This window comes from Chanos chanos, chromosome 7, assembly GCF_902362185.1.
Source record: "Chanos chanos chromosome 7, fChaCha1.1, whole genome shotgun sequence".
Classification (NCBI taxonomy): Eukaryota; Metazoa; Chordata; class Actinopteri; order Gonorynchiformes; family Chanidae; genus Chanos; species Chanos chanos.
The window spans coordinates 31,520,631-31,547,876 of NC_044501.1; the positions used below are offsets into that span (position 1 = coordinate 31,520,631).

Here is a 27,246-nt window from a genome sequence, read left to right on the forward strand (position 1 = left end):
GTAACTCAATGTAAATTCCTCAACCACACATTGGTAAAAAAAAAAAAAGAAAAAAGTACGGTTTATTAAGCATTTTCCAGGTATGTAATATCCCTCTGTCACTTGAAAGAAAGGCACTGACAGCTAGAAATAACTGTAGGTATAAGATCAAAACCCGATTACTGAGCTTGGGTTTTAAAAAAAATGAAGCGTTTTCTACGCACATCTGCATCTTTGCTGACGTGTAGCGGTTCCCACTACTGTGCGACACGCATGCGCGGAAGCGACAGAAAAACTAACCCTGTGTACGCTGAAACCGGTGCCGCGTTGGAGTTTGACGTGGCACTTTGCGTATACATTGTGAGATTCTCAGTGGAAAGGACGCTCCGGATTTTCTCTATCGTTCAGGTAAATCGAGTTTGTTTTGCCGGTTTATTCACTAGAAAATTGTTGGTCAGGAGAAAGCCTGTCCCTAAGTTGTGTCGCTTAAACATTTTTGTGTTTTTGCTCACAGAAAGTTACAGTAACCGGAAAGTTGGTGACTTGCTAGAATTTCCGTGCACAACGATATAGCTTATGCTTATGATATTGCAACTTCGAGCCATCTACTGAAGGTTGCAGTTTTAGGGCTGTTTTCTTTAATGCTTAATTTGTGAAGTAGCCTAGTGGTGATGTAACTGTCATTCATGTGTTTTTCAGTAAAGTCTGCATGTAACGTATTTACTGTGATGCTTCACTAAGTTGCCTCTCCACAGTCTTTGACGTGGCATTCGCAGGTAATGGCAGAGCGATGCTTCATTTTGTGTAAACAGAACCGTAATACAAAACAAAACGCTTTTCCCGATGTTGGCGGTTAATGGCATGGGTATTTTCATTGTGTTTAACGGATGCATTTTAGGCAACTGTAGCAGCTGATGAAATCGGGCCTTCACTGAGAAGTCATGACAGCTTGATCTCCCTATAAGCCGTCCGTTATCAGCATAGGCCAGTCAAATTTCAGTTTTTCATGTAGCGTTCTTAACAAACAAATGTCGGATGCGCAAGCTCTATGCTACTTGATACATTTTAGGACGAAATGAATCGTTCCAATACTTCATATCATAGTAACACGCATCTTAGAAAGAGCTCGTGAGACATGCATGTGTTGTTCCTATAGGCTCTTATGTTATTTGGAGAGCTGTTTAAAATTAGATTTAGCTTAAAATGCATTAAAATGAACCGGGTTTGCTTATTTTCTTAGATTTTTTTTGTTATTCCTTTATTAAAGTAAATTGATTTATTTACGTTCTGTTTTCCTTGTAATAGTTAGGTGTGACCTAATAGAGTCTTTGTTGTCTACTGACAGATTAGACTGAAGCAAATCTCCAAGTTTCCTCGTCAGTAATGTTATCATATGTTATCTCTAGGTAGTTCAGTGTCAAAGATCTTCTTGACACGTGGTTTCTGGAGTTGCTGTGAGGTTGCACTGAGATAAATTTGCTGATGGTTCCTTGAATAATATAGTCACCTCTCTGGGCATATTATGGTCTGGTATGCCAGCCCTAATTCTAGTACCATGAATATTAGAGGTGTGTAATGAGCTAAACCTTAAACATGTAGTTAAGGCTTTTGAAGACACAGTTTTCATTAGTTAGAATTATAATGATACAGTCTGTCTGTACATCACAAACATATGTGTGCTGTAAATATGTGTATTTCTATATTGAGTTCATTTGACAGAGAAAATGAGAGGGCATTCAGACCTCCTCCCTCATGAACCAACAACTGATACGAGGCCCTGAATAAACATTATGCTGTTTGGTTATTTGAAATCCCTGAAATGCCTGACTCGAACTCTTTTTTTGGTCTTGCAGGCTTTTGATCTTTGGCCAAGTTTGGAATGAAAAAATTCTAACAGGAAGATGAGTCAACAGGGTTATGTTGCTACCCCTCCATACTCCCAGGCCCAGCCAGGTATGGGTGGATACCCCACTGGGTTTGGGAGCCCATCTGCCCAAGCCCTGTATGGGCATTATGGAGCTCCACCTCAGACCTACCCCTCCCAACCAGCAGGTAAACCTGAAATGCATTAAGTTCTCTATTTACTGCATGGTTAATTCAGTTATTCAGTGTTTTCTCTTACTTGTCTCATCTTGCCATATGGATGACTTAAAACTACTTTCCTGGGAATGTGAGTTACCCGCTGACAGACATGCAAATATACCATAGTAGACATCCAGAACCGCAAGATAGATCCAGCGTACACGGGACGCTCTTTCATATCATGTGTAATTTGATTTCACTGATATTGCTTTGACGTTACAACCTTTTCTCGTTGATCTAACTCGGTTGCGAATCAGTTTGTATCCCTGTTCAGCCAGTTATTTACAGCTGGTCCGTGGTCCATGTGTTTTTTTTCTCTCTCTCTTTTTTGGCTCTTTGTGAAGGACATGAAATGAACCCGAGGTGTCTTCTTTCCAATATTGTGTTTCACAGCTCCAGTGCTGAGAACTAGTGCCTCTGATTTAACTGTAACTAACCAAGCGCTAGGTGACTAGTGGGTAAATGAGGATTGTTGATGCTTTGCTAGGATAGAAGTGACATGTAAAATGCCTCATTTTAAGTGTCTTGGGAACTACTACACTGCTTTAGCTGTCTGAAAATCTTATTCCTTTTCTTTTTTTTAACCTTTTGAATAGTGACTTTGTTTTCTCTTTCAGGTATGCAAAAGGCCCCTGCCTCTTCTCCCTCTGGAATGCCACCACCGCCTGTCCCCGGCCATTATGGATCAAATATTCAGCAGAATGGTGCCCACTCCCAGAGGTGCTTTCAACATCATCTAGGCTCAAATCTAATGACTACTCTAACCTGAAAGTTCTCAGGGTTAACCGTTTTCTGTGGTCATTGGTAAATGCATCCAGTAGAATGATTGTTATGATGTTTTACTGGTTCTTTTACTCCTCCAGGTTCCCTCCCCCTCCTGCTGCCTCCACTCCATCTATGTCTCCATATGGACAACCCCCTTTAAGCCAGTATCAAAGCATGGCACAGGCCACACCTCCAACGCAGCAGCTAGCCAATCAGATGAGTGCAATGAACATTGGTGGATATGGTAAATTCATTCATATCAAACCTCTGATGCTATAATATATGAAAGTGGCCAGTCTAATGTTTCAGAAAATGGTCAATATTGTGTTTTAAAACTGACATATGAACCTGTTAAGTTGGTCATTTGTTATAAATATAAAGCACTGAATAAATTTCTTGGGGATGTAAGGGAAAAATATCAGATATCTCAAAGAGCTTTTGATTTCAGTGACAACATACACAGTAGAATATGGCATCAGCGTTTTTGTAGCTCATGTTTCAGTGTTGTTCTGCAACTTTTGTGCTCAAACTTTGGACATCTGGTGCTGGTTTGGTTATTTTTTTCCCCTCAGTTTTAGTAACTTGTTGTTGTTGTTATTGTTGTTTTGTAGCCTTATTTTCAGCTACAATTCCCTCTAAAATTTTTTGTTGTGTTCAGGATTAATGTGTTTGTTTGTTTGTTTATTTGTTTTCTTCTCGCTCCAGGGCAAAGCCTCATGCAGCCTCCTCAGTCTCCGTCCAGCTCAGCGGGGCAGCAGCAGTTCCAGTCGGCCCCTCCACCAGCGATGGGGCATCCACTTCTGACCCCCCCTGGACCCCAGTCTCCATCAATGGGAGCACCTTCACCAATGACACCTGGCCCACCCATGGGCTCCATGACAGCTCCACCGATGGGAATGACAAATTCCCTTTCAGGCCCTCCACCCATGGGTGGAGGAGCTTTTCAGCAGCCCCCTGGCCCTAGACCTCAGGGATTTCCACCACAACCAGGTAAGAATTTAACATTTTAATCCTAACCTTAGATTTGGACTGTACTCAACAGTATAGAATTTTAGACTTTTTTTTTTTTCGACAGTTGATGACCCTTGCCTGGTCCTTGTGGACTACTTTGTATTCAGATATAAGAGAAACCCTGACTGATCTTTAGTCCCTGACTGTGAGAAAGAATTATAGTCTCTGTCTTGTTCAGACAGTGATTTGTATCACAGCGTGGTCTGTTTCTGTGTTTTGGGCATGGTTTGCTAGTCCTTACCTTAAGCCTTGAGCTATGAGAGCTTCCGTTAGGGCATCTAATAATGTTTTGTTGTGGTTTGAAAATGGCCTAAGAGTTCATTCACTGGGGAATCAGTCTGACAATCTGAGCCGGTTTCTCTTTTCTAATACAGTCTTGTTTGTGTGGGGGTTGAGCTGAGAGTGACTGTGGTGAGAGAACTTTTTCATGGTATCTGTATTGGGGCTATGGTGGGAGAGCGCTCGTGCGGTCTGACAGCGCTTGTATCAGTGTGGGGATTGAATGTTTTCTTGATTGCAGGCCCGTATGGAGGTCAAATGCCTGGGGCACAAATGGCTGGTCTGCAGCCAGGCTTCCCGGGGGCCTTCCCTGGAGGAACTGCCCAGATGGCTGGCCCCCCTCAAAAGAAACTGGATCCAGACTCCATCCCTAGCACTGTGTGTACACTTTAATAAAGTTATTGATTATTAATCATGCTTAATTTTTCATCGGGGAGGCACTGTTTATGCACATCTATCAATGGAGTGAATCAAGTAACCGATTTCAATACAGTATCCTATTTAATATGATTTTTCACAGATAACGTGAAAATGACCTGTTAATGTTAAAAGACTGCAGTAAAATGAAAAAACACATTTTTCAAAAAATGGCTTGAAAATAATTTTAACGCCTTGAATATGACTATAGACTCAAGTGATTGAAGATGATCAAGCTAAGAGAGGAGGCCAAGTCTATGCCACCAACCTCAGGGGTCAGGTTCCCCCGCTGGTCACCACCAACTTCACCGTCCAGGATCAAGGTAATAACCTGCTGGACATTTTTTCCAACGGGGGAAAAATAGATTTCTAATGTTTTTTTTGGTTTTTTTTAATGTAATCAAGTGTTAATGAAACTTACATGATGAGTTGCTTAATGAATTGCTGCATGCCTTGATTGTACCAAATCAGATCACATCACATCACAAGTTGAGTTTTGTTCCATTTGTGCTGCAGTTACGTTTGAATGCGTATAAAGTAACTGACCTCCTTTAGACTGTGCGCGTATAAGAAAGAAAGTCCCTGAGAGATTAATCAGTGGAACGGAGAGAAGACGTCGGCGCAGCTCTTTCTTACAAATACAAATAAAAGCCGATCGAGATTAGATTAGTTCAGAATGAGGAAACTGTTAGTCAACCTAATGGGAGGAAATTGTTTACCTTGATTAAGGAAATGCTAGCCCCAGGTTCATGCGATGCACCACCTACTCCTTCCCGTGTACTTCGGACCTTGCTAAGCAATGCCAGGTACCTTTGGCCACTATCATCAAACCCTTTGCCACGCTGCCCAAGGATGAGGTAAGAAACATCTTCTATTCTTTCCTCCGCTGCCAAAATGAATCATTTAGAAGTAAAACACTTGTGTAACCTCTTCATTCTCCGATAATTGTGTCATCTCTATGACCTAAGAAATATGGGCAAACCTTCTTTTTTTTTTTTTTTTTTTTGGTTTTGCGAAAACACGTTACTGAGTCTTGTCAAATTTGTGCGGTCTGGAAGTTTCTCTTTAGACAGAGTGGCCCGTCACAGCCTGTTCGGCTCCTTTTAAGGCAATGTTATTGTTCTCTCTTTCTCATGACACTAATTAAACTATGTGTAAGAGAATAGATGAAAGGTTTGTATTATCCCGAGCAAGTGTGATATAGAGGATTTTAAAAAAAGACGACTCTGGCCTTGTCTGCTTGGGCTGTGTCTGTGTATTTTTGCTCTTGTATCTGCTCACTACACACAGCTGCAGCGTTGCCCCCCCACCCTTGCAACCCCCCCCACCCCCTCCTGCCCCTCTTCTTGGCTCATCCTCTCTGTTTCATGTTTCATTTCAATGTCAAACAGAGTTGCCATCCGTATACAGATGGATATAGTACAACGAAGCCTACTAAGCTTGTTTATACGATATCTTCAACTGTCAATATGCCGAGAGTCACATGTTCCAGTGCATTATGACTGTGTGTATATTTGAAATTTTTAATGACCTACTTTGCTCCATAAGGCAATCTCAACGCTTTGAAAGTTTGATGCTGTCTCTAAACGTTGTGTGTCGAGCTTTTGGCGTGATGCGATGTAGGTGCTGATGTTTGTCTCCTTTTTTTTGCGTCACATAGACTCCTCTGTACCTAGTGAACCATGGGGAGACAGGACCAATCCGTTGCAATCGCTGTAAAGCCTACATGTGCCCGTTCATGCAGTTTATTGACGGAGGCCGACGATACCAGTGTGGTTTCTGTAACTGTGTGAATGAGGGTAAGCAGACTTCAGACGGCTATCCCGTGTGCTCGTAACTGTATTTGGTCTTAGCGAAACCACACACACACACACACATATATATATATATATATATGTGTGTGTATATATATATATATATATATATATATATATATATATATATATACACACACGCACACATACACACACACACACACACACACACACACACACACACACACACACACATACACACACACACACACACACACACACACACACATACACACACACACACACACACACACACACACATATATATATATATACACACACACAGCATGGCTGTGGTTCATTCACGTAAGGTGATTTTGTAGGAAACTAAACCAGTTTATCCTCTCTCAGTACCAGTCCAGTATTTCCAACACCTGGACCATATGGGCAGGAGAATGGACCTGTATGAAAGACCAGAGCTGTCACTGGGCTCCTATGAATTCGCGGCCACGTTAGATTACTGCAAGGTAACCGCCTCCTCGCTAACCCACTCAGCTGACCATGTATGGGAAGAAGGAAAATGATTTATTTCTCTTGAAAAGTACATCTGAGCAGTCAGATATTAAAAAAAAAATGTGTTTGAAACACTTTTGAAACGTCACGTTGTGAATATATTTGCAGACAAACCTAACATAGAACATCAGTGTATTTGACAAATAGTCTCTGTTTGACACAGTGTAACCCAAGCTCATGACTCACTTGGTCTAAATGCTTTACACGAACAATCTTGTATGCAGAGTAGAACAGCTACAGATATTAGTACCAGCTGGGGGAATGACGTGTTTTTGAGACTACACAGCGAGATTTCTACATTTTTACATCCTGTGCTTAATATTTGAGGAGACAAAAATAATACTTCACAACAGCAGTCTGATTGGCTGGTCTGGGAAAAAAAAGAATATGTGTGCAAAACACGAAGATGCAAGCTCTATTTTCAGCCCAGTTAAATTAGAGAAGACTTTTTAAATCACAAATGAATGTTCATGGTACCAAAACCACGAACTGTGATATAGAGAATGAGGAGAAAAGACCTAGTTACATTAAGATGTTGTCTGGTTTGGCTTTGAAGCAGTCAGATCTGCGCCCGGAGGTCATTTTCAGAGGTCGTACACTTGGCAGCCCTGTTACATTTTTTACCGAGTAAAGATGAGTGAATTTTCAGGCCAAACACAACTAACATCCTGAGTGTAGGCACTTGGAGACAAAGAGCTGTATTCAGTGAGAACTGGACAGATCTCAACTGCAGTGGAAAGCAGTAAACATTTATGAATATTTCTGGTCATTTATTAGTTTTGACAAACTGAAACCAAGTTACTAAAATATACCTGCACATAAACAAACTTTTAAGCAGTTTATAAGCTTTTTTTGTTGTTGTTGTCACCCCCGGTCTGTGTTGCTTTTATTTCCTTTAGTTTCCCAGTAATTTGACAATCGAATTGGAGCCTGATCTTTATAATGGAAAATGTCATTTTGGCAGAGAAATGTTCCTTGCCTTTACTCTCAAGACAGAATTGATGTCAACACTTATTTTGTGGTGGAGGATTCACAACAAGGAGACAAATTCCCAAAGATCCCAAATGTGTTTTGTCTCTCTGTTCTCCCCTGTGTAGCTGAGGAGAGGGATGGAGGGAGGGGGGGGGGTGCAGTTGACTCTTCATTTTGCTGCCTAGTCATGGTCTCCTTTCCACTGTTTATTAATATTTGGAATTCTGCATGCAGGGAGCGTTAAACATAAGCTTTAGAGGTGAACCATACAGCACATTGTTACTCGGGAAACAAAACAACTGGGGCTTTGTTCTCCATCAGCTGCCCTCCATTCTAAAGGAATGTAGATTTTACATAAATATACTTCAGTTCTCTGTATATTAACTGTAGTTTTACCTGTGTATTTACAGTGTCGAGCACATACAGCCTATCCTGTAGCTCTTAGCATCATGCTAACGGTTTAATTCTCAAGTATCAGATTTTTGTGGTTAAATTCGATACAGGTAAAGAGCTTTTGAACATTTTAACCCTGTGTTTCAGCAGGAACAGTGTGATTGTAAAATGTAGTCCAAAGATTTTGTCCCGACACAATATGCATCTTTTGAAGTCGTTTTGTAGAGATTTTAATGAATCGTTACCTGTTTTTTTTTTTATCTCCTTACTTTATCAGAACAATCAACCTTCAAATCCTCCAGCGTACATATTCATGATTGATGTCTCTTACACTAACATCAAGAGTGGACTCGTCAAGCTATTGTGTGAGGAACTGAAGACGCTGCTGGACAGACTTCCCAAGTAAGCCCAGAGGACGTTTTTCTTTCTTTTTTTTTTTTTTTGTTGGACCGTTTCTCTTGACTCTCATTTTTACTCCCTGTGTTCTATACTGTGGTTATTGACTCCTAAATAACGCTCTAATACTTCTCAGATGTTCCAAACAAAGTGTCTACCTTCGTCAACTGACTTTAGCCAGCATTTAGTGTGGTTTGTCTTACAGTAATTTGTTATTTCCGGGAATGCGATTTGCTTACCCCAAGCTTAAAGAAACGTGCACCTTATGATCAACAACAAAATGGGAAAAAAAACTTATAGCTTGGTTTCAGAGTGTTATGTTTAGTTTTTGAGTTCATGTTCTCCTTTGCCAAGTAATAGAGACTTTGGAAATCCATTGAGTGACTCTTATACTTAAAAAAAAAATGTAATCCAGTCCATAAATTGAAAGCCAAATGCGGTGACCTCTTGCTTCTCAACATCTGGCCCGAGACTTGTTCTCGTTATACCAATTCAAAACTTAACCACGTAAGTGAAACATCAGATCTTGGGAACATACCCTTAGCTCAGGGCCTGACCTGTCTACACTATTAATAAGCAGATGTGGTTTTGCATGAGTAGTGGCTTAACAGACAGTTGATTTGGGTCAGAAAGCTAGCTTTGAAGAAGAATGAGATGGAGTCTGGTTTTGATCACACTAACCCTGAGATGGCTGCTGTCGGTTGGTTTGAAGAGTCTTCAGTTTGGGTGTGAAACCTGTAGCTTCCTGCTCTCCTTCCACACTGTCATCAAGTCTCAGGTAAAACACATGTTTGGCTCATCGCGGCTTTAGCACAGAATGCAAACACGCTGGAGACAAAGACCCCCCAAAAATCCCCATGCCAAATATGGTCAGAAGAGACCCAGTAAGTTAGGGAGGGGTGAAGGAGAAACCAAAAACTATTCCAGTATCGCATCATTTTGAAAATTCCTGCCTGAAGGTTTTGTCAGGGTGAGAGGGGAAGATCGGAGCGAGAGAACGTTATGGCTGCTGATTCTGACCTTGTAGCGTTTCCAAATATTACAAAAACTGAGACACTGCATATGGGTCCAATTCAGGCATTGCTAGTATTCGCCAGCAGGAGTCAAGCTTGTGATTTACCACCAATGAGTGCGTGTGTATGTTTGTGTGTCTGCCTGTCTGTGCAGACGATTATCTATCTATCTATCTATCTATCTATCTATCTATCTATCTATCTATCTATCTATCTATCTGTCTATCTGTCTATCTGTCTATCTGTCTATCTATTATACATACCTATAGTTTTCAGGCAAAAATCTCTATCTTTTTCTTTCATTGCTTCCCCCTCAAGGTTTATCCATATTTGTTTGGGAGGTGACCTCACCACTGAAGCAGTCTGGTAGTGCAGTGCACTCCAAATAAGCCTGTGGTATTAAATCTTGATTTCTCTTCCCCGTTCCTGGCTTCGATATGCGGAGCGCTTAGGCTAATGAAAACCACATTGGACACCCCACATTATAATGTGGTTCTTTTAGTTTGCTGATTTTCACGTGGAGCCTAGCAAGGAAAAGAAGACTATGGTAGAAAAGCCAAACCAGGTGGAACTTGAACCCTGCGATGTTTTTTCAACGTCATGTCACGACTTCTTGTTTTATTGTTTTATAGAACTGAACTAAATGGATTGTGATTTTCTGTTGTTGAGTGATATTAGTTCAGAATCTCTTTCTCTCTTTACGATGATTCATGAATGCTTGGCTTTCAGTCAGTGGAGTGAGGAGAGACATGTTTTACATTGCCATAGTAGAACAGGAGAGAATTACAAACCCTAGACACTGATTACAAATTCTATTTCTCATACTGTTACGATCTCAAAGAGATTTTTTTTTTATTGTTTTCTGTTTAGCCACCAGTCAGACTGAACACGACACTGCTCTCTCTATGGTCTGCATACACTTTAAACTTAAACTATAGGTCAAGGAAAGGCGGCTAATGAAAGATGTTTGTCTGTGTATTGCTGTATATTCAGATTTCTTGAAGACAAATTCCTAAGCGGTCCAGTGATGTGGAGTTAGAGATATCAGGGTTTTTTTTAATTGAAAACATATGAGTATCCTGGCTTGCATTCTTGTGTGTACCTTAAAAAAAAAAAAAAAAGGAAAAAGTACTTTGTAACATTCTCCCATCCCTGTTACCCCCCCCCCCCCCCCCCCTCCTCTGCAAGTCTGGGCAAAGTCGTGTCAGGACTCTCTCAAGCACGAAACTTTTATTTTTTTTTTTTATCCCCCTTTCTGTCTTTTCCTTTTTTACTTTTCTTTTCTGTTTTAACTATTACGAATAAACATTCTTATACTCTCGTTTTCTCTCCACTGAGGCAGCTTGTCAAGCATACCGAGTCAATGGGTCATTTAACTGAAAGAAGCATTACAAACCCTTAGCATTTCTCTTCCGTTTTGTGTTATTCCTCAACTTTTCTCTCCTTTTTTAAACCTTTCTCCCCCCCCTCCCCGTTCTTAGCCTTGGTTGTTTACCTGAGGTAACCTGACCTTTTTTTTGGTGTGCGTATATACGCACTTTTGTGATGTAAAGTAAGCATATTACTCTTGTTTTACAACTGTCGATCTTGTGTGTAGAAGAGTTTTTCTTGTTTATTTTGCTTTTCCCAATGGTATGAGTGAGATAAGTGACATCTTTTTGTCACTGAAACACCTTTGCTGGAGCTCAAAATGACTTCATTTCATTTTAATTTGATTTCAGTGTCCAATACTATCGCTAATATTTAATATGATAATCCATATTACATTGAAATGCGACGACAGTCTTAAGTTCTGTCACAAGAATGGCTAGCAAAATCAATCTTAAACCAAAAAACTTAAAACTTACTTAAAAAAAAAAAAAAAAAAAAAAACATACGAAGGAAATTCATTTACATGTGCATGCATAACAAAGCCAGTTTTTAATTTGACCAGTTACACATTCGTTGACTCATCGTGCTGGATATTTCAATTGTTTTTTTTTTTGTCATTCAGAGAGGAGGGGATGGAGAGTTCGGCCATAAAAGTCGGCTTTGTCACCTACAACAAGATTCTGCACTTCTACAACGTGAAGAGCGGGCTGGGCCAGCCGCAGATGATGGTGGTCTCAGACGTCGCCGAGGTCTTCGTACCCCTACTCGACGGTTTCCTCGTCAACTTCCAGGAATCTCGAGCTGTTATCAACAAGTAGGTTCACGTTTTTAATACAGGTGGCATATTTCTCTATTATATTACGCTTTTTTTTTTTTATTTACAGATTATATCAATAGACATGATTCCCTAACACGCTAATCATATTTTCAGGACAGTAGGAAGACTTCTTTTCTCCTGTTGGAAGATATTTATTTTAGACTGTATGTTTACCACAGCGTGCCAACTCGCTGAGATATCTGGCTTTGTTACAGACCTCCCCTGCAGCCTGTTGTATGAAGTTATATGATAATACGAGACAGTGTCAGATGAGAGATTTATTTTGTTTGGGAGCAAGTGAAATTTGTCTGTTTGTTTTATGATGGATGGAATGATTGAACAGAAGTAACTTCATCCGAACTGTCCGTAGAAACACGACCGACTCCATGAAACGGAAAGTTTCGTTTGGCGCGCCTCGGCAAACAAATCTTGCCGAAGACTGTTTAGAGAACACGGAGCGGTGTTTGCATACATAATGCGAGAACAAATGGTTATGTTTTTAGAATATTTAAAGGAATGAAACACATTTTGTAACACTTTTAAAAGTACCGTTAACAAAAACTCAAAGCAGTTTAACAAAGTAATTTCACAAGACTGGTGCGTCGTATGATTTATTCAACATTCCGTCACTCCGTGCGTGCTCTGACAATGTGATTCTAAAGACTATGCGCTTTAGGCAACTGCTTACTTGACTTAGCTCTCATTATACGCGTGACTGACCTTGACTTTTTGTGGTAGTCTTAAGTCATGTCTCGGAAAGGCCTATAACCATTTAATTAAGGTGTTTCATTTTTGTTTCGCTCGTCTTCTGTAGTTTGCTGGATCACATCCCTGAGATGTTTGCTGACACCAATGAGAGCGAGACGGTTTTTGCCCCCGTCATTCAAGCTGGCGTTGAAGCACTGAAGGTAAGGAAACCATGAAACAAAACAAACAAACAAACAAGCAAACAAATAAATAAATAAACCTTCAGACTTAAACTCTGTATACAACCAGCAGAGGCAGGTGTATGGATTACTGAAGCTGAGGATATTCTAGAAACTTCTGAGAAGTAAGCATTGGTTAGAAAGAGAGGCCTCTGTTGTTTGCCATGAAAGATGTGCTGAAGATTCATTTGACTCTAAAGCAAAGTCCCATTGTTTTCTTTATGATGTCATTCCCATCTTCATTTTAAACTTCCAAGCTAAGTTTACGGTCTCCTGGAAATGATCCGACACCAGATTTCTGTCTCCGTTAGAATTAGTCTGTGTAAATAAATCAGCTCCCCCAGATTTTATGCCTTTGAAAATATTTTTTTTCAGTTTTTTTCACAAATTAATTTGAAATCAAATGCTTGTGACTTGGTCTTGTAAGCACAATTCAGCTAAAAATATATGTGTCTTTGCAAAGGACACATGTTCAGGTACTGTGAACCACTGACCCAGAGTTTGAAATGCATGCTTATGTATGTTAGTTATAAAGTGAGTTTATCTAAGTCTTAAATGGTAACATAACTATTATATTTTAAATCAAACACAGAACTATCATAACTAAAATAGCATAACGGTGAAAGTACAGGGTGTCTGTGTTTTGAAATAGGCCTGTACTTGAAACGTAATCTTAATGAAATCTCTCTTTTTCTTTCTTTTTTTCTTTCTCTCTCTCTCTCTTTCTCTCTCTCCAGGCAGCTGAGTGCAGCGGTAAACTCTTCATTTTCCATTCTTCCATTCCCACTGCTGAGGCTCCTGGCAAGCTGAAGAACAGAGATGACAGGAAACTGGTCAACACAGAGAAAGAGAAGGTGAAATTTGGATAAGTCAGCTTCATATGCTCTGTTTAATTAACCAACAAATTTACAGTATGAACCTGAAAAAATAGTAACAGTATCCTTGTCAGTTAATAGAATGGTTTATATTTCTTTCCTCTGTGTGTGTGTGTGTGTGTGAACACAGACACTGTTCCAGCCTTTGCGGGGTGTGTATGAGCAGCTGTCAAAAGAGTGTGTGTCCCAGGGCTGTTGTGTGGACCTGTTCCTCTTCCCCAGTCAGTATCTGGACATAGCAACAATGGGAGACGTACCAACACACACTGGGGGCTCTGTGTACAAATATAACAATTTCCAGGTACTGGCATTAACACAAATATCCACTTACACCTATTTGAATGTGACCCTATATGCTTTTGGGAATTACTGCTGTCTTGCTTAAATTTCTTCACTTCTTCATAGCACATGAGTGATGCGGTAGTCACTGTGTTTTGTGAGGTAAAAGTGCGCCATCTAGTGGTGAAGCTGTTCATGTCCTCTTCTGCGCAGGCCCATGTAGATGGTGAACATTTCCTGAGTGACTTAAGGAAGGATTTGGAGAAGTCCATTGGATTTGATGCCATCATGCGTGTCCGCACTAGCACAGGTAAAAACAGAAACAAGCGCGTAAATAATTAACCGAAGAAAGTTTGTCAAAATTAAAAATTGCAAAAAAAAAAAGAAATGTACCACAAACACATTCTCCAAGCAGAAACATGTAAATATATCCAATTTGATGTTTGTATTTGTAAAATAGATTTAAAACCCCCAAATCTTTTTTTTTGTTTTGTTTTTTTAAGTTTAGTCGTTTTATAGCTCTCACAATATAAATAACAAAAAGTGTTATTTGGAGCACAAATAGTAACTCTGTGTCGTATTTTACATGCTCGAGGTTTCCGAGCCACAGACTTTTTCGGTGCCATCTACATGAACAACACCACGGACGTGGAGATGGCCGCAGTGGACTGTGACAAGGCTGTCACCGTAGAGTTTAAACACGATGACACTCTTAGTGAGGATACAGGAGCACTCATACAGGTCAGACAGCCACACACTGCTGCTACATTTAAATATGTATTCAATCTGTCATTAAACGCATGTAATCGGATGATAAAAGTGCCATTATAAATGTATGAGCTTCTGTTTTTGTGAAATTATGTCACTGTTTTGACAGGACTGATTAGTTCAGTTTATTTTATTTTGTTTATTTCTTGTGCTTTGCGTTTTATTGTTTAATTAGTCTTTTTGCCGCAATATTTTGTATTTTGTCTTGCATTTTTTCTCATACGTGGCTAAAATGTAGTGACTTAAAATCTGAGATTTGAGTTAATGGTACTTTTTAAAGTGTTACAAATTGTGTTTTATTCTTTAATTTGTGTATTTAGTGCAATATTCTATATCTTGTCCAACAATTTTTTTTTCCCTAAGCGGATTAAAATCCAATGACTCGGCACTTCCGTGGAAGTTTTTCAGTTCTACACTTTTGTTTAAAGTTTGAGCAAAAACTACACAAAAAAAAAATACAGCAAAAAAAAAAAAAGAGACATCTCTTCATTTCTACATTATATCAGACTTTAAACATCGTCTCTTCTTCCATCTCCTTTTCCCCAGTGTGCTTTGCTCTACACCACCATTAGCGGTCAGAGGAGACTGAGGATCCATAACCTCAGTCTGAACTGCAGTTCCCAGCTGGCCGATCTCTACAAGAGCTGCGAAACTGACGCCCTCATTAACTTCTTCGCCAAATCAGGTAACCGCCGTCTGTCACAGCCTCTTACAGCTTCGTTATACAGGAGCCATCTTAAAACGCTTTGTCTCCTTGCCGCTGAAAAGATATAGAAGTAGCCCTTTTTATACGCTGTTCTCTGTTTCTTTTTATTTCTGCACTTTCTCACTGAAACACTACTGCACAGGCAGTTTAGTGCCACTTTATGCTCTGCTTGACTGAGCGAATGGTTAGAAATGAATAATTATCGCCCTTTTTAAAGGTAGACTTTGTGATTTATGAGCCGTGTTTTTGTCCTCCAGCGTACCGTGCCATGCTGAATCAGCCTCTGAAGACAGTGAGGGAAATACTGGTCAACCAGACGGCCCATATGCTGGCCTGTTACCGCAAGAACTGCGCAAGTCCCTCTGCGGCCAGCCAGGTCCGACAGACTGCTGACTCCGCCTTCGCTCATGAATATTAATGGTTTAGAAATGCTGCCTGTCATTGATTTGACAATATGTCACCTCCATGTAAATAGTGTTAATCTGCAAACTGGATGTAGATCAACCTGTTTTAAAGTGATTTAAAGTATTAAGATTAAGGACAGGTCTAAATGTTCACATGTTAATGTCGTGTTTTCTCTCTACGTGTTTGTGTAGCTGATCCTGCCGGACGCGATGAAGGTGTTCCCAGTTTACATGAATAGTTTGATGAAGACTCCTGCACTAGTGGGCAATGCTGAGCTGTCCACAGACGACAGGGCTCTTCACAGATTGGCCGTTATGTCTATGGGAGTGGAGGAGACCCAGGTTCTTCTGTACCCGCGCCTTATCCCAGTGGTGAGACATTCTAACATGAACACACACACATACATACATATATAGATACACACACACACACACACACACACACACACATACATACATAGACACACACACATGCATACATACATACACACACACACACACACACACACACACACACATACATGTACAACAATTAAGAACATATGCTCTTGAGTGTTCATAATTGCTTACATTTACTTTGCCTTCTCCTCTCTGTGGTTTCTTTCTCTCCCTCTCTCTCTCTCTCTGTCCTGAGTAGCACTCTGTGGACGTAGGCAGCGATGTGATTCCAGCTCCCGTGCGCTGCTCTGAGGAGCGTCTGAATGACGCGGGCGTGTTCCTGTTAGAGAACGGGCGTTCCCTCTTCCTGTGGCTGGGACAAGCCTGTCCTCCAGACCTCATCCAGAGTCTCTTCAATGTGCCCTCGCTTGCCCACCTCACCGCCGAAGTGGTGAGAGAGAGAGAGACATTCTGCCCAGCTTCATTAAAACACACCGTCACATCCTCAAAACCTTAAAAACCAACTTCTCAACTTCTGTCCTGTTGACCAGTTCAACAGCATGTTTTTTTTTTATTTTAGCCTGTAACTGCCACATCTAAATTGTAACTGTTTTTACAGTTTTTTAACAGTAATTGAAACAGTTTTTGTGAGTGGTTCATAAATGTGCATTCTAGTTGGCCTCCAAGAGTAGAGGGACAATGTCTCATCATTTTCGGTCCTGTTGTTTGCTACTGCATAATGCATTTGTTTATTACTTTCAAACTGTAAGCATTATTGTTAGTTCTTTATGCTCATATTGACATCATTTTAATAAGGACTCAGCTTTTTTTAATGTGATCTCCAAAGAGAGTAGCCTTTGTAGCTGGTATATGTGATCAGTTTTCTTTCCTGTAGAAATATGAATATGAATACAAAAAAAGGTTTTTTTTTTTTTTAAATATATCTTTTAGGTCTTTAAGATATACGTTTTATCTGTTCTTAGAGTAATTTTTTGCTGTTCTTAGACTTAGAGGTAATACATTTCTTTATGTGTCAGTGATACAGTGTTGGCTGTTTTCTTTCTATGTTTAGACATCTCTGCCGGAGCTGGATAACCCTCACTCCAAGAAGCTACACTCCATCATCTCCAGTATCAGGGAACTTAGACCATACTCCATGAAGGTACTGCAGTGTCTGCTTATCTCTCAGTAAACCTCTGAGTCACTTAGAGATCTAAGCTGTACACTTGTCACTCGTTGCCATGGAGATGCTCCTTAACAGCTTGTGGTCAGCTGGACTCCCAACTAACTCTGACTCTCTCTGTCTGCCCTTTTGTCTCTCTCTCACTCTTTCTGTGTGTGTGTGTGTGTGTGTGTGTAGTTGCTGATTGTGAAGCAGAAAGACAGGCCGGAGATGCTGTTCCGACAGTACCTGGTGGAGGATAAGGGTCTTCACGGCGGGGCCTCTTACATGGACTTCCTGTGTTATGTCCACCGTGAGATTAGACAGCTGCTCACTTAACACACACCTAAACCAAGAGAATCTGTGCATGTGTGTTTGTGTGTGTGTGTGTGTGTGTGTGTGTATGTGTGTGTATGAGGGGAGGGATGACCAGACTTAACACCTCCCACTATCTCCACAGCTGCCTGTGTTTGACCAAACACCCCCTGTCCACTGCACTCTACACGATGTGGGGTTCCCTATTTTGGACTTTTATTTCTGCATTTCGTATCTTACATGAGAACTTTATTCTTGTTTTGCTGACGTCTTCGTCCTTCTACTTTCCTGTTTTTTTTTGTTTTTTTTTTTAATGTGTACGTTTACCTTGTACTAGAAACTTTGAGATTGGCAAATATCATTTCAGTCCAGTACCGTTGTGGAGTCGTTTTCATTTCCGTGTGCGATAAATGTAAGTCGTGTACATGAAAGCCATGTAGAAAGGGAATTTTCCAAGGACCATGCTTAAATCAGTTTAAACGCGTTTATATATAAAAAAAAAACATTTTAAATGTGCTTAAAGGGTCAGAACAGACATATTTTTTGACCAGTTTTTGGTGTTTAAGACCAAATACTGGACACAAAGTTAAAATATCATTTTCTGTAAAATAAATAAATAAATAAAAATATCTAAAAAAAAAAAAAAGAAAAAAAGTTGCCTTAACTGCAGGTAAGGAATTGGTGCTGTGTCTATTAAATTAATAGTTCACATCATTATGACTCAATGCAGCTTTACTACTAAGTCACTTTGTCATTTAGATTTGTATTATTATTAAAAAAAAATCAAAACAATAAAAACATCGACAATAATAATAATAATAATAATAATAATAACAGCTATATTTATTTAGCCCGTCATAGGTGAGGTAGTACATCCCACACGTCCATGAACCATTTCAATAATATCGTCTTGTCAAGTATAGCTGTTTTGTATTCTGTTTTGAATCTGTATCTCCTGTTTAAAACCTATTAATAGTGGGGGTTTTTTCAGCAATTTGTTGGCTGCCTGGTTGTCTGTTAAGTAAAAACAGTGGGTGGTTATTGTACTAAACTACCACTTGCCTTAAGTTGATTCAGTGGTACACGTCAAAAAGCATACTGTATATTTTAAGTCTGATTTGTGGCGAAAGACGATGGATTGTATGCAATCAGATCTCAGGTATCTACTCTTGTACCTTCGTAGTGTTTAGGTGGAAGCATCAGTGTGGCTGACAAAAATGGTTTTAAACTGGATGGATTTTTTTTTGTTTGTTTGATTTGTTTACCTTTAACTTTTGGAAGATGGGTCCATTTTGGAGGTCGGGGTAATATACCATGTACATTTCAGTTCAAAGGCTTTGTGAAATGGGTTTTGATTAAACATTTGTCCATTTCAGCCCTGTGAAATGTGTTGTGTCCTTGTTTGGTTTTATTCATTTCTCACAAAGAACTGAAAACCAGGATTAGTAGAGAAAAACGTCTTACTTAAGTGACAACCAACGTCGTGACTGCCTAGCAAACAACGCTTTGTAACCACGTAGAAAAAATTAACTAGGAAAGTTTCAATCTTACTTAATAAACAAAGATTAATTAGTCATATAAAGAAACGATAATATTACATACCTGTGTGGCGATATTGACTTGACTGTTTAGTTCCTTAAACTAAAACCTATCCACTCTCTCCCAAACTGACGTGACGCCCACTAAGGCGCATTCCTGTGTCGATCCAGAGTCAGAAATATTCGCCGTTACTGACTGTATCTGTATACAATAACACAGCCAAAATTCTACACTCAGAGCTGTTTATTGACTGAATGTTACGAAATACAATTACCGAGTTGCACGAAGACATCACCATACATGTGAAATGCAGCGGCAAGTTATATTCGCATCCGCTCCATTCTCCGTTATCTCGTCATAGATTCATCTTCTCATACTGGGAGGCCCAAAAGGTTCAGTAACAAAACACGCAGCTGCCGGTCCAGCATCCCCATCGTAAGTTTTAATAACCTATTTTCATTGTAACGTCTCTACAGTACGCACTAGCACTGCTTTGAAACATCTCGACACGTTTGCTAAGACAGCTGGTAATCTTTTACTGTAATGTCAATTATAAATGTAGATTAAATGTATGATTTCTCTGCTTCTACAGAGGGCCAAATTACAAATGTCACTAAAATGGTTCGCATTTTCTTCCGTCACTCTTCCTGTCAGTTGGCTAGCCTGCGATGTTTGATTTCATGTCCTGTTTTTTTTTTTGTTTTATTCCTGGGTTATGGTTTGCGTTGGTAAATGGGCCATGAACAGGTGTGAGATATGGCAGCGCGCGCGCGTGTGTGTGAGGACAATGGCCAAAAGGTGGCGACATCTTCAAATCGACAGTGCTTGTAGGGTGAGGATAGGCAGCTCTCTGTTGTATGACATGAAATGTTTATTTAAATATGTTAAATACAGAACGTTTTAGAATCTTTGTTTATGCTGATTTGCATAACGGTCGCTTCGATCACTTATCAAAGCTGTGACGGAAGTTGAAAACAATCTCTCGGAGTAATTTCACCCTCATTAAACATGAACTTGATTCGATTTATTTTGATTTTAGATACCACTATCAGCGTGCCGTTACAAAAAAAAAAAAAAAAGAAAAAAAAAAAGAAGTCTAAGTTTAATGACTTTTAAATTCTTTAATTCTAATCCCTCACTTGCAAGGCAATCACGGTCTTTGTGAATGCAAGTAAATACATTTAGTTTCAAATGACAAAAACTGTTTGGAATGGTGTTTTGCACTCAGGAGCCAATAAGGAAAGTGGCCAAAACAGCATGCCAATTTATTGTTGACATTGTTATACTTGCCATTTTATTTACTCAGAAAAGAACCTAAATCACATCAAAGCATATGTCAGATGCTGGCATTCATAACTGGAAAAATTTCAGTTATTTGAGAATACATTGCCAAATGCCCTGGGATATAACGGAGAGACCGGAAGCATACACCTGCTGCCCAACATGCTCTGTTCACAGTACTGCTTGAGGCCAATCATAGCTTTAATCAGGGCCAGTGGAACCTAATCAGTGTTAATACTGAAAACCAGGGAAAGGCATGTCCATAATGAGAGAGAGAGCGAGCGAGATGAAAAGATAAATAGATGAGAGAGAAAAAAATGAATCTGCTTTGGGGCGGTATTAAGGGAAAACATGTATATTTATGCCAGGACTTGAAAATAATTCATGAACCGATTTGAAAGGTAAAACATCCTACACTGTGATTCTCTCTCAGATCTAAACAGATTATCTGTTGTAGTATTGTTCTCATAAGCTAGATATCTAGCCACAAGTGTCAGTTCTGTATTTCAATGCTTTAAAATTGTACAAAGTTCAAAAGAAATGTATGCCTTATCAGATATGACATGTCATTGAAGAAACAATTACAGTCTTCATGGTAGCTCAGCAAAAAAAGTTATAGAAACTGAAAAGAAAAGACAAAAACAGACCAAAAAAGTTCCCCCGGATTTCTTCATGACATGAATACATTTCAAAGACAAATATCACAAATACTTATCGTGTGGCCCAAAAATGATGAAATCAAACAGTATTTTTGCTGAAACGAAATGTGGTATGTTTAAAAACTGCCTCTCTGTTTGTACAAACAGTTATTTCAATAAATAAAATCAAAACAACAGTACTAATGGTTTGGGAATGACAGAAATAGTGCCTCAAAACAATTGTAAACATCTTTGCAAGATAATATTTTTTTTTCAAGGACTTGCATAAACAAGAAAATAAACTATGCACTCTGTAAGCAGCATTGTTTTGTGACAAACGGTAACTTTAAAAATAACAACACAAATCAAACCGTGTGCCTGTAGCAATAATCCTCTTGATTCAATTGGACACTGAATTAAAACCAGATTTTTTTTTGTTCTAGTTGGCAAATAAACACAACAAAGTTGAAAAAATCGAGTAGATATCTATATTATATACATTGGGTAAAAAAATGGTACAATGTTTCTCTATTTATATTTTATTTGTACTCTTGAGGAAATGATGCGCTATGGTGGCTGAAGGCCTTGTAGTAGTAAGAACATTCTGGAATGTGTTTGTAAAATGGATGCTGTTCCCTTCTTTCCATACATATCTCTGTACATGACCTAAAGCTATGGTTAGGGGCATGCAAACAACTCACCTAAAAGCACAATTAAAAAGAAATGATGGCTAATTTATGAAAGTGTCATAAAGCACTGTACAAGATGCCCAACTTTTTTTTTTTTTTTTTTTTTCAATTTTGTCAAACAATTTTAGCAATATAGAAGCCTACATCATCTCATATTTTGTGCTTTATAAAGCTTGCTGGAGTCACCATGTACAAGTTTGTTTATGCTTTATAAACATGTTGACTTCATTTGGTGGTAGACTTCATGAACAGAATGTGACAGAGAAGCACTGTCTAAAGTAATGACCATAAAAACAGTGTGACCGCTCCAATAGTCCATCTGTGTGATGTCACGGTCAATCTATTTCTGATGAAAACTTCAATATGTCAATAGAAAATGAGAACAAACAGACTATGGTCAATGACAAGGTGAAATTCATTATCGATAATCGCCAAATGAACGTAAATACGTCTTTCTCTACACGTCGCAGATTATTTTAACCTGGGAATACATTTAAGGCTAGAATCAGATGCTAACTCTGCATACAGTTTTTATACAGATCATCATTCCCAAACTACCGTGATAATGAGGGAATCCAATCTCAATACGATCAACAGAAGCTTCTAGGAGCCACTGTGTTTTTTTTTTATCTATCACACATATTTTATAATATCATTTGCACATATTAACATAATATGCAAAATCAACAGCATGATCAATGAATGGTGCACCACAAATTCCATTCCAAAGACCATGTTACTAATTTCACACAGACTAAAAATATATGCACGCGCTAAAAGCTAAATCAGGCCTCATAGCCAGTACACTGGTTGCAATCTATTCAACGCTCAATAAGTTTCTCATAAAATGGTCTTTCAGATCAATGTATAAATTAGACACATCTCTCATTCCTACTACACAAGTGAATGAAATGTTGAAAGTTGTGACTAAAAACAAAAATGTGTTCTGTTACACTGAAACCCCCCCCCCCCAGATATGATAAGCAAGTGTTCCAGCTTTACTGAGACACAAGTCATTTGGTTTGGGCCTCATTCACACATTCCGCCCCCCCGCCCTCCCCCCAGTGTATGGTCATTGAAGACCTCAGGATGATGGAGAAGTTTTTTTTTTTTTCTTTCTTCTTTTTTTTTCTGAGGGGCTTGCCAGCCACCACAGCCATTAGTCCGTTCAGGGCTTAAATAACATTCTCAAAAAGCTGCATCGATCTCATGATATTCTCATCCTGTGGGGGAGAAAACGAGACAAGAAGTGTGTGAGAAGTCTCAAAAACATCTCACTTATGAGAAAACAAAAAGCCAAACCCATGTTCTCACGTATTCAGTGACAAATCAATGACAAATCACCTGCTATGAGACAGTTTCCAATCGATTATTAAAAATATGTTTTTGAGGTTATAGTCAACTAAAGTTTTAGGTGATGTTGATAATTATCATTCTGAAATAGGTTTGAAGATTTTTGGAGAGTCTTTGAGAGTATGTGTTTAACACATATTTTGAAAGTATTGAACGATAAAGCTTGACTTTTCAATACGCATTAATATACTCTTCTTTCAAATATTAAAATTGTACTTTAAGTGTAACAAAATACCTCAGTAATTTGCAATTATTTGTTTCTTTAAGAAATTGTAACGATATTGAGAAAAAAAAAGAAAAGAAAAAGATATGATTAGCAAATTTGTCTTGGCAACAAATTAAATGTCTTACATTTTGGCAGCAGTCTATAAATTCATCTATGGTGACCACTCCATCCTTATTTTTGTCCATTTTCTGAAACACAAGAAAAGATATTGAGGGGGAAAGACCAGAACAACATTTTAGTCCAAGCCATTAATCTCAATTCAGTTCAGCTAAACTCAATATCAGTCTGCTCTGTTCGCATCAAAAATGGTACAATTGGATTTGAATCAATTCATTTCAAAAAGCGAGTGTCACCTGGAAAAACATGTCCACATGTTGCCGTGGTGTCTCTTCCTTAAGAATGGGATATGTGCATTTTCCCATCATATCATAGATGGCTTTCATAATGTCCAGCATTTCCTGTCACAGAGACACTATAATTTAGCTTACTGTCTGGCTTTTGTACAGTCTTTGGTTATAGCATGAGACAAGCCAAACAGTTCTTTGTGCGATATTTATGGGTACCTCTTTTGTGATGTATCCATCTTTGTTAATGTCATACAGGTTAAAGGCCCAATTGAGTTTCTCCTGAACGGACCCTCTTAACAGAATGGAAAGACCCATAACGAAATCCTGCAGCCAAAGGAAAAAGACAAATCACATTCACAGTATTGAATGGCACACATGCAATGCATGAAAACAGTTGTGCTCTTCGAATCTTTCACAGTGAAGACAATAACAAGCATTCATAACCTTATATCATAGAATAACAACACAGGCATGCTTAAGATGTGTTTTTTTTTTCTTTCTGGAATGTTTTGCGAATGTTTAATGTAGTGCTAGTTTACATAATGTAGCTGACGCACATTTTTATTCAAACCCCTTATAATCATTCTCTATTGAATTAATTATAAATGTATGTTGCAAGGCCATAATTGTTTAATTTCCGTAGCAAAATTTGCAATGAAAATGTGAACACCACTGCAGATAACATAAAACTTACTCAACATATTCTGGCCTGATTTATTCTTTTAAAAGCTTCATAAAAGAAATCCCATTTCATTGGGACCGTCTTTGAAGCTTTTTTTTTGTATCTTTGATGTTGTATAAAGAATAAAATCTCTAAGGTAGTCGGACTTTTAATATTAGGGTACACGCCAAGCTTAATTAGAGGTGACTCGGGCGTGAAAAAGGAAGTAGGCCTAAGGACTTCCGTTCTGGAATCCGCAGACAAAAAAGTTTCCCGTTCACTAAAGAGTCACAGAAGGATAGATTTAACTTTCACTTACTGAAGTATACTTTTTTTTTTTTTTTTTAATTCTAGACATGCTGGAGGGAAATACGCCTTCTTAATAAATGAACGTTTAGAATTCAATCATCTAGTCGATTAAGGGGTTTCTTTCTCTCTGTGGCATTTGTTTTAAGTGGCGCACTGTGTTTTATAGACAATAAGAGGTTCCTGGTAAATCCTGTGTAATGTATTTATTACAAGACAGGAACTTTTTTTTTGATGGGCATTATGAAATTTGTGCTTAAGAACTTAAAAGTGTTACGGGGAGGAGAAGAAGCAGCTTACCTCAAAACTCACAGAGCCGTTGTGGTCTGTATCGAATGCATTGAACAGAAAGTGGGCATATGTTGATGCATCTGTAATGAGAAATACATGAGCTGAAGTTGGTCAAACCCAGCCACTTTTGAGCCTCAAATTAGACAAAAGTAAACAGCTAAAGTAAACACAGTCATAACCAACATTCCCAGTGAGGGGACAAATTCTTATTTTTTTGTGGGCTTAAGCTTGGGAAGGTAAAGAAATAACAGCAGTGTATTTGAATTTTTCACACTTTTCTTCTCATAATAAGTGGTATCATCAAAGCACTAACAACATTTTAACTTTCATTTATAATCAGCATAAATACATAATACATGTATGTTTTTGTTATTATTCTCAATAACTTCAGTAATCCCCTTTGGGGTGAGGAGGACAATAAATCCAATAATGGAGATTAATAATGTGTGTGTGTGTGTGTATGTGTACAGATGCTTATAAACAATAAATGAGTTACCAAACAGTATGCTTAAACATACAGTAAGTCTGTACCCTTGTATGCATGGTGAACATGTATTTGTGTCAAGTATATGTGAAGCATATATTAGAACACAGGCGAATCCAGGGCTCTGACAAGACTCATTTGCATAAGTTAATGAGAACGTAATATAGTCTCACAGTTTAGACACTGAAAACAATGGAGAAATCTTGTTGTTGCCGAACACCACTAGTTTGTCATGATGTCGCATGAATCGAGGCAACACAGTAGACAAAAGCTTTGAAACACACACAGTGAGAGCTTTCTCTGACACACACACACACACACACACAAACAACCTGAGACTCAAATATAACTGGCTGACTGAAGTTTTAAGTTCTGAACACAAGACCTCACTGTTTAAACTCTTGATAAATGTGACATAAACATAAACAAGCTATAACAGCAGCCACAAAAGCTTGTTTGCATTAGTTTTGCATCATAGAGAATTATTTAGAATCCCTAAACCCTCAACCAATCCCGGCCCACAGTGACATCTTCTACATGAGAGCCTACAACCTCTGTTCCAGTGTAAGCATGTAGCTGATATAATGTCTGAAACAGCTGAAATAGTGCTGCAGACCGCAGAGAATACACTTTTTCCTCTTTCTTCTTTCTCTCTCTCTGATATAGCTGATATAATGTCTTCTAAGAGATGGAGGTGGTGATGGGGGTGGGTGAGGTGGAGGGGCTAGCGTTGAACTCGTGGTAGACCAAAACCATAAACACTTCATGTCAACAAAACTGTCACTAAGTACATTCACACATAACACATTGTCACTAAGTACATTCACACATAACACATTGTCACTAAGTACATTCACACATAAGACATTACAAACTACTGAGCAGAGGATCATATTTAATACCTACTGAGCGTAAACCTAAGGCAGAGCGGATTTCTGAATAATAATAATAATAATAAAAAAAAAATCGTGAGGCTGTATCATTTACGTACCTCCCTGTGGAAAGAACTGTGAGTATATATCTTTAAATGTATCTTCGTTGACCACCCCACTTGGGCATTCCTGCAACAAAAGGAACATAGAGGTAAGGTAAGATATGAGTCATTTTATAATGTTGAAGAGAGTATTTTAAATGAATTTTAAATTTCAATACAAGAACATAGCAAATAGCAAATACCAAAGCAAGGTCTCTCATTGTAATTTAAATAAACTCATTATGGAGAAGGGAAAAACTGTTCTCTTGGTAACATGAATGTCAAATGGAGGAGAATATTGAGATGATTTCTGGAAGAATGTTGTTTTGTTCAGTGTTGATGTACTGAAAGTCAACAAATGGCTCCATTGTAACCAAGGGATAATTTTTCTTGCATTGTTATCAAATGACAGTTTTTCAATCTACCATTTCGACGGATTCAGCAACTACAATGCATTGGGGAGATCACAATTAATTTTCTGTTTTGCGGTACATTGCTAAACTATTTAAAATACCCATTCAAAACTGTCATGAATTTCAAAATGGAAAAAATATGCAAGCAAATCACCTCTCCAAGCTCTGTTTTGAGTCAGTCTTTGACAGGCAAAATAAAATAAACATTTTATGAATACTTTTGAATAACCAACTGGTAAGCATAAAGCTACTGTCAATGCTTTTAGCTATATTCCATAACTGGAGTAGGCTATAATGTTAATGTATTGTATTTGGAGAACATTGATTTACACTGAGGCAATGAGAGTGCTGCAGACTGCAGAGAATACCCTTTTTCCTCTTTCTCTCTCTCTCTCTCTCTCTCTCTTGCT

At 38.7% G+C, this 27,246-nt stretch overlaps 2 protein-coding genes across 6 annotated transcripts in view; one reads left to right on the plus strand and one right to left on the minus strand.

Annotated features, from left to right (window-relative positions):
- Nucleotides 1-301: 301 nt before the first annotated feature.
- sec24d (SEC24 homolog D, COPII coat complex component) lies at nucleotides 302-18,260 on the plus strand. Its single transcript, XM_030779941.1, has 23 exons — nucleotides 302-387; nucleotides 1,833-2,031; nucleotides 2,679-2,781; nucleotides 2,925-3,070; nucleotides 3,532-3,816; nucleotides 4,358-4,494; nucleotides 4,745-4,856; nucleotides 5,263-5,390; nucleotides 6,194-6,332; nucleotides 6,699-6,814; nucleotides 8,503-8,627; nucleotides 11,628-11,819; nucleotides 12,637-12,730; nucleotides 13,486-13,602; nucleotides 13,754-13,924; nucleotides 14,116-14,212; nucleotides 14,498-14,643; nucleotides 15,217-15,355; nucleotides 15,634-15,752; nucleotides 15,973-16,152; nucleotides 16,418-16,609; nucleotides 17,231-17,320; nucleotides 17,519-18,260. Exons 2-23 carry the CDS (start codon nucleotides 1,881-1,883, stop codon nucleotides 17,657-17,659), a joined length of 3,120 nt encoding a protein of 1,039 aa, XP_030635801.1. The 5' UTR covers nucleotides 302-387; nucleotides 1,833-1,880; the 3' UTR covers nucleotides 17,660-18,260.
- Nucleotides 18,261-22,957: 4,697 nt separating this feature from the next.
- kcnip4a (potassium voltage-gated channel interacting protein 4a) overlaps nucleotides 22,958-27,246 on the minus strand; it is a 108,538-nt gene continuing 104,249 nt past the window's right edge. For all 5 annotated transcript variants that reach the window (XM_030779876.1, XM_030779881.1, XM_030779879.1 and 2 more), the window contains 6 exons: nucleotides 26,442-26,511; nucleotides 24,976-25,046; nucleotides 23,925-24,032; nucleotides 23,715-23,819; nucleotides 23,487-23,549; nucleotides 22,958-23,005 (listed from right to left, as the gene is read on the minus strand). In XM_030779876.1, the coding sequence (XP_030635736.1) occupies nucleotides 22,958-23,005; nucleotides 23,487-23,549; nucleotides 23,715-23,819; nucleotides 23,925-24,032; nucleotides 24,976-25,046; nucleotides 26,442-26,511 (465 nt within the window). The remainder of the gene's footprint in view (nucleotides 23,006-23,486; nucleotides 23,550-23,714; nucleotides 23,820-23,924; nucleotides 24,033-24,975; nucleotides 25,047-26,441; nucleotides 26,512-27,246) is intronic.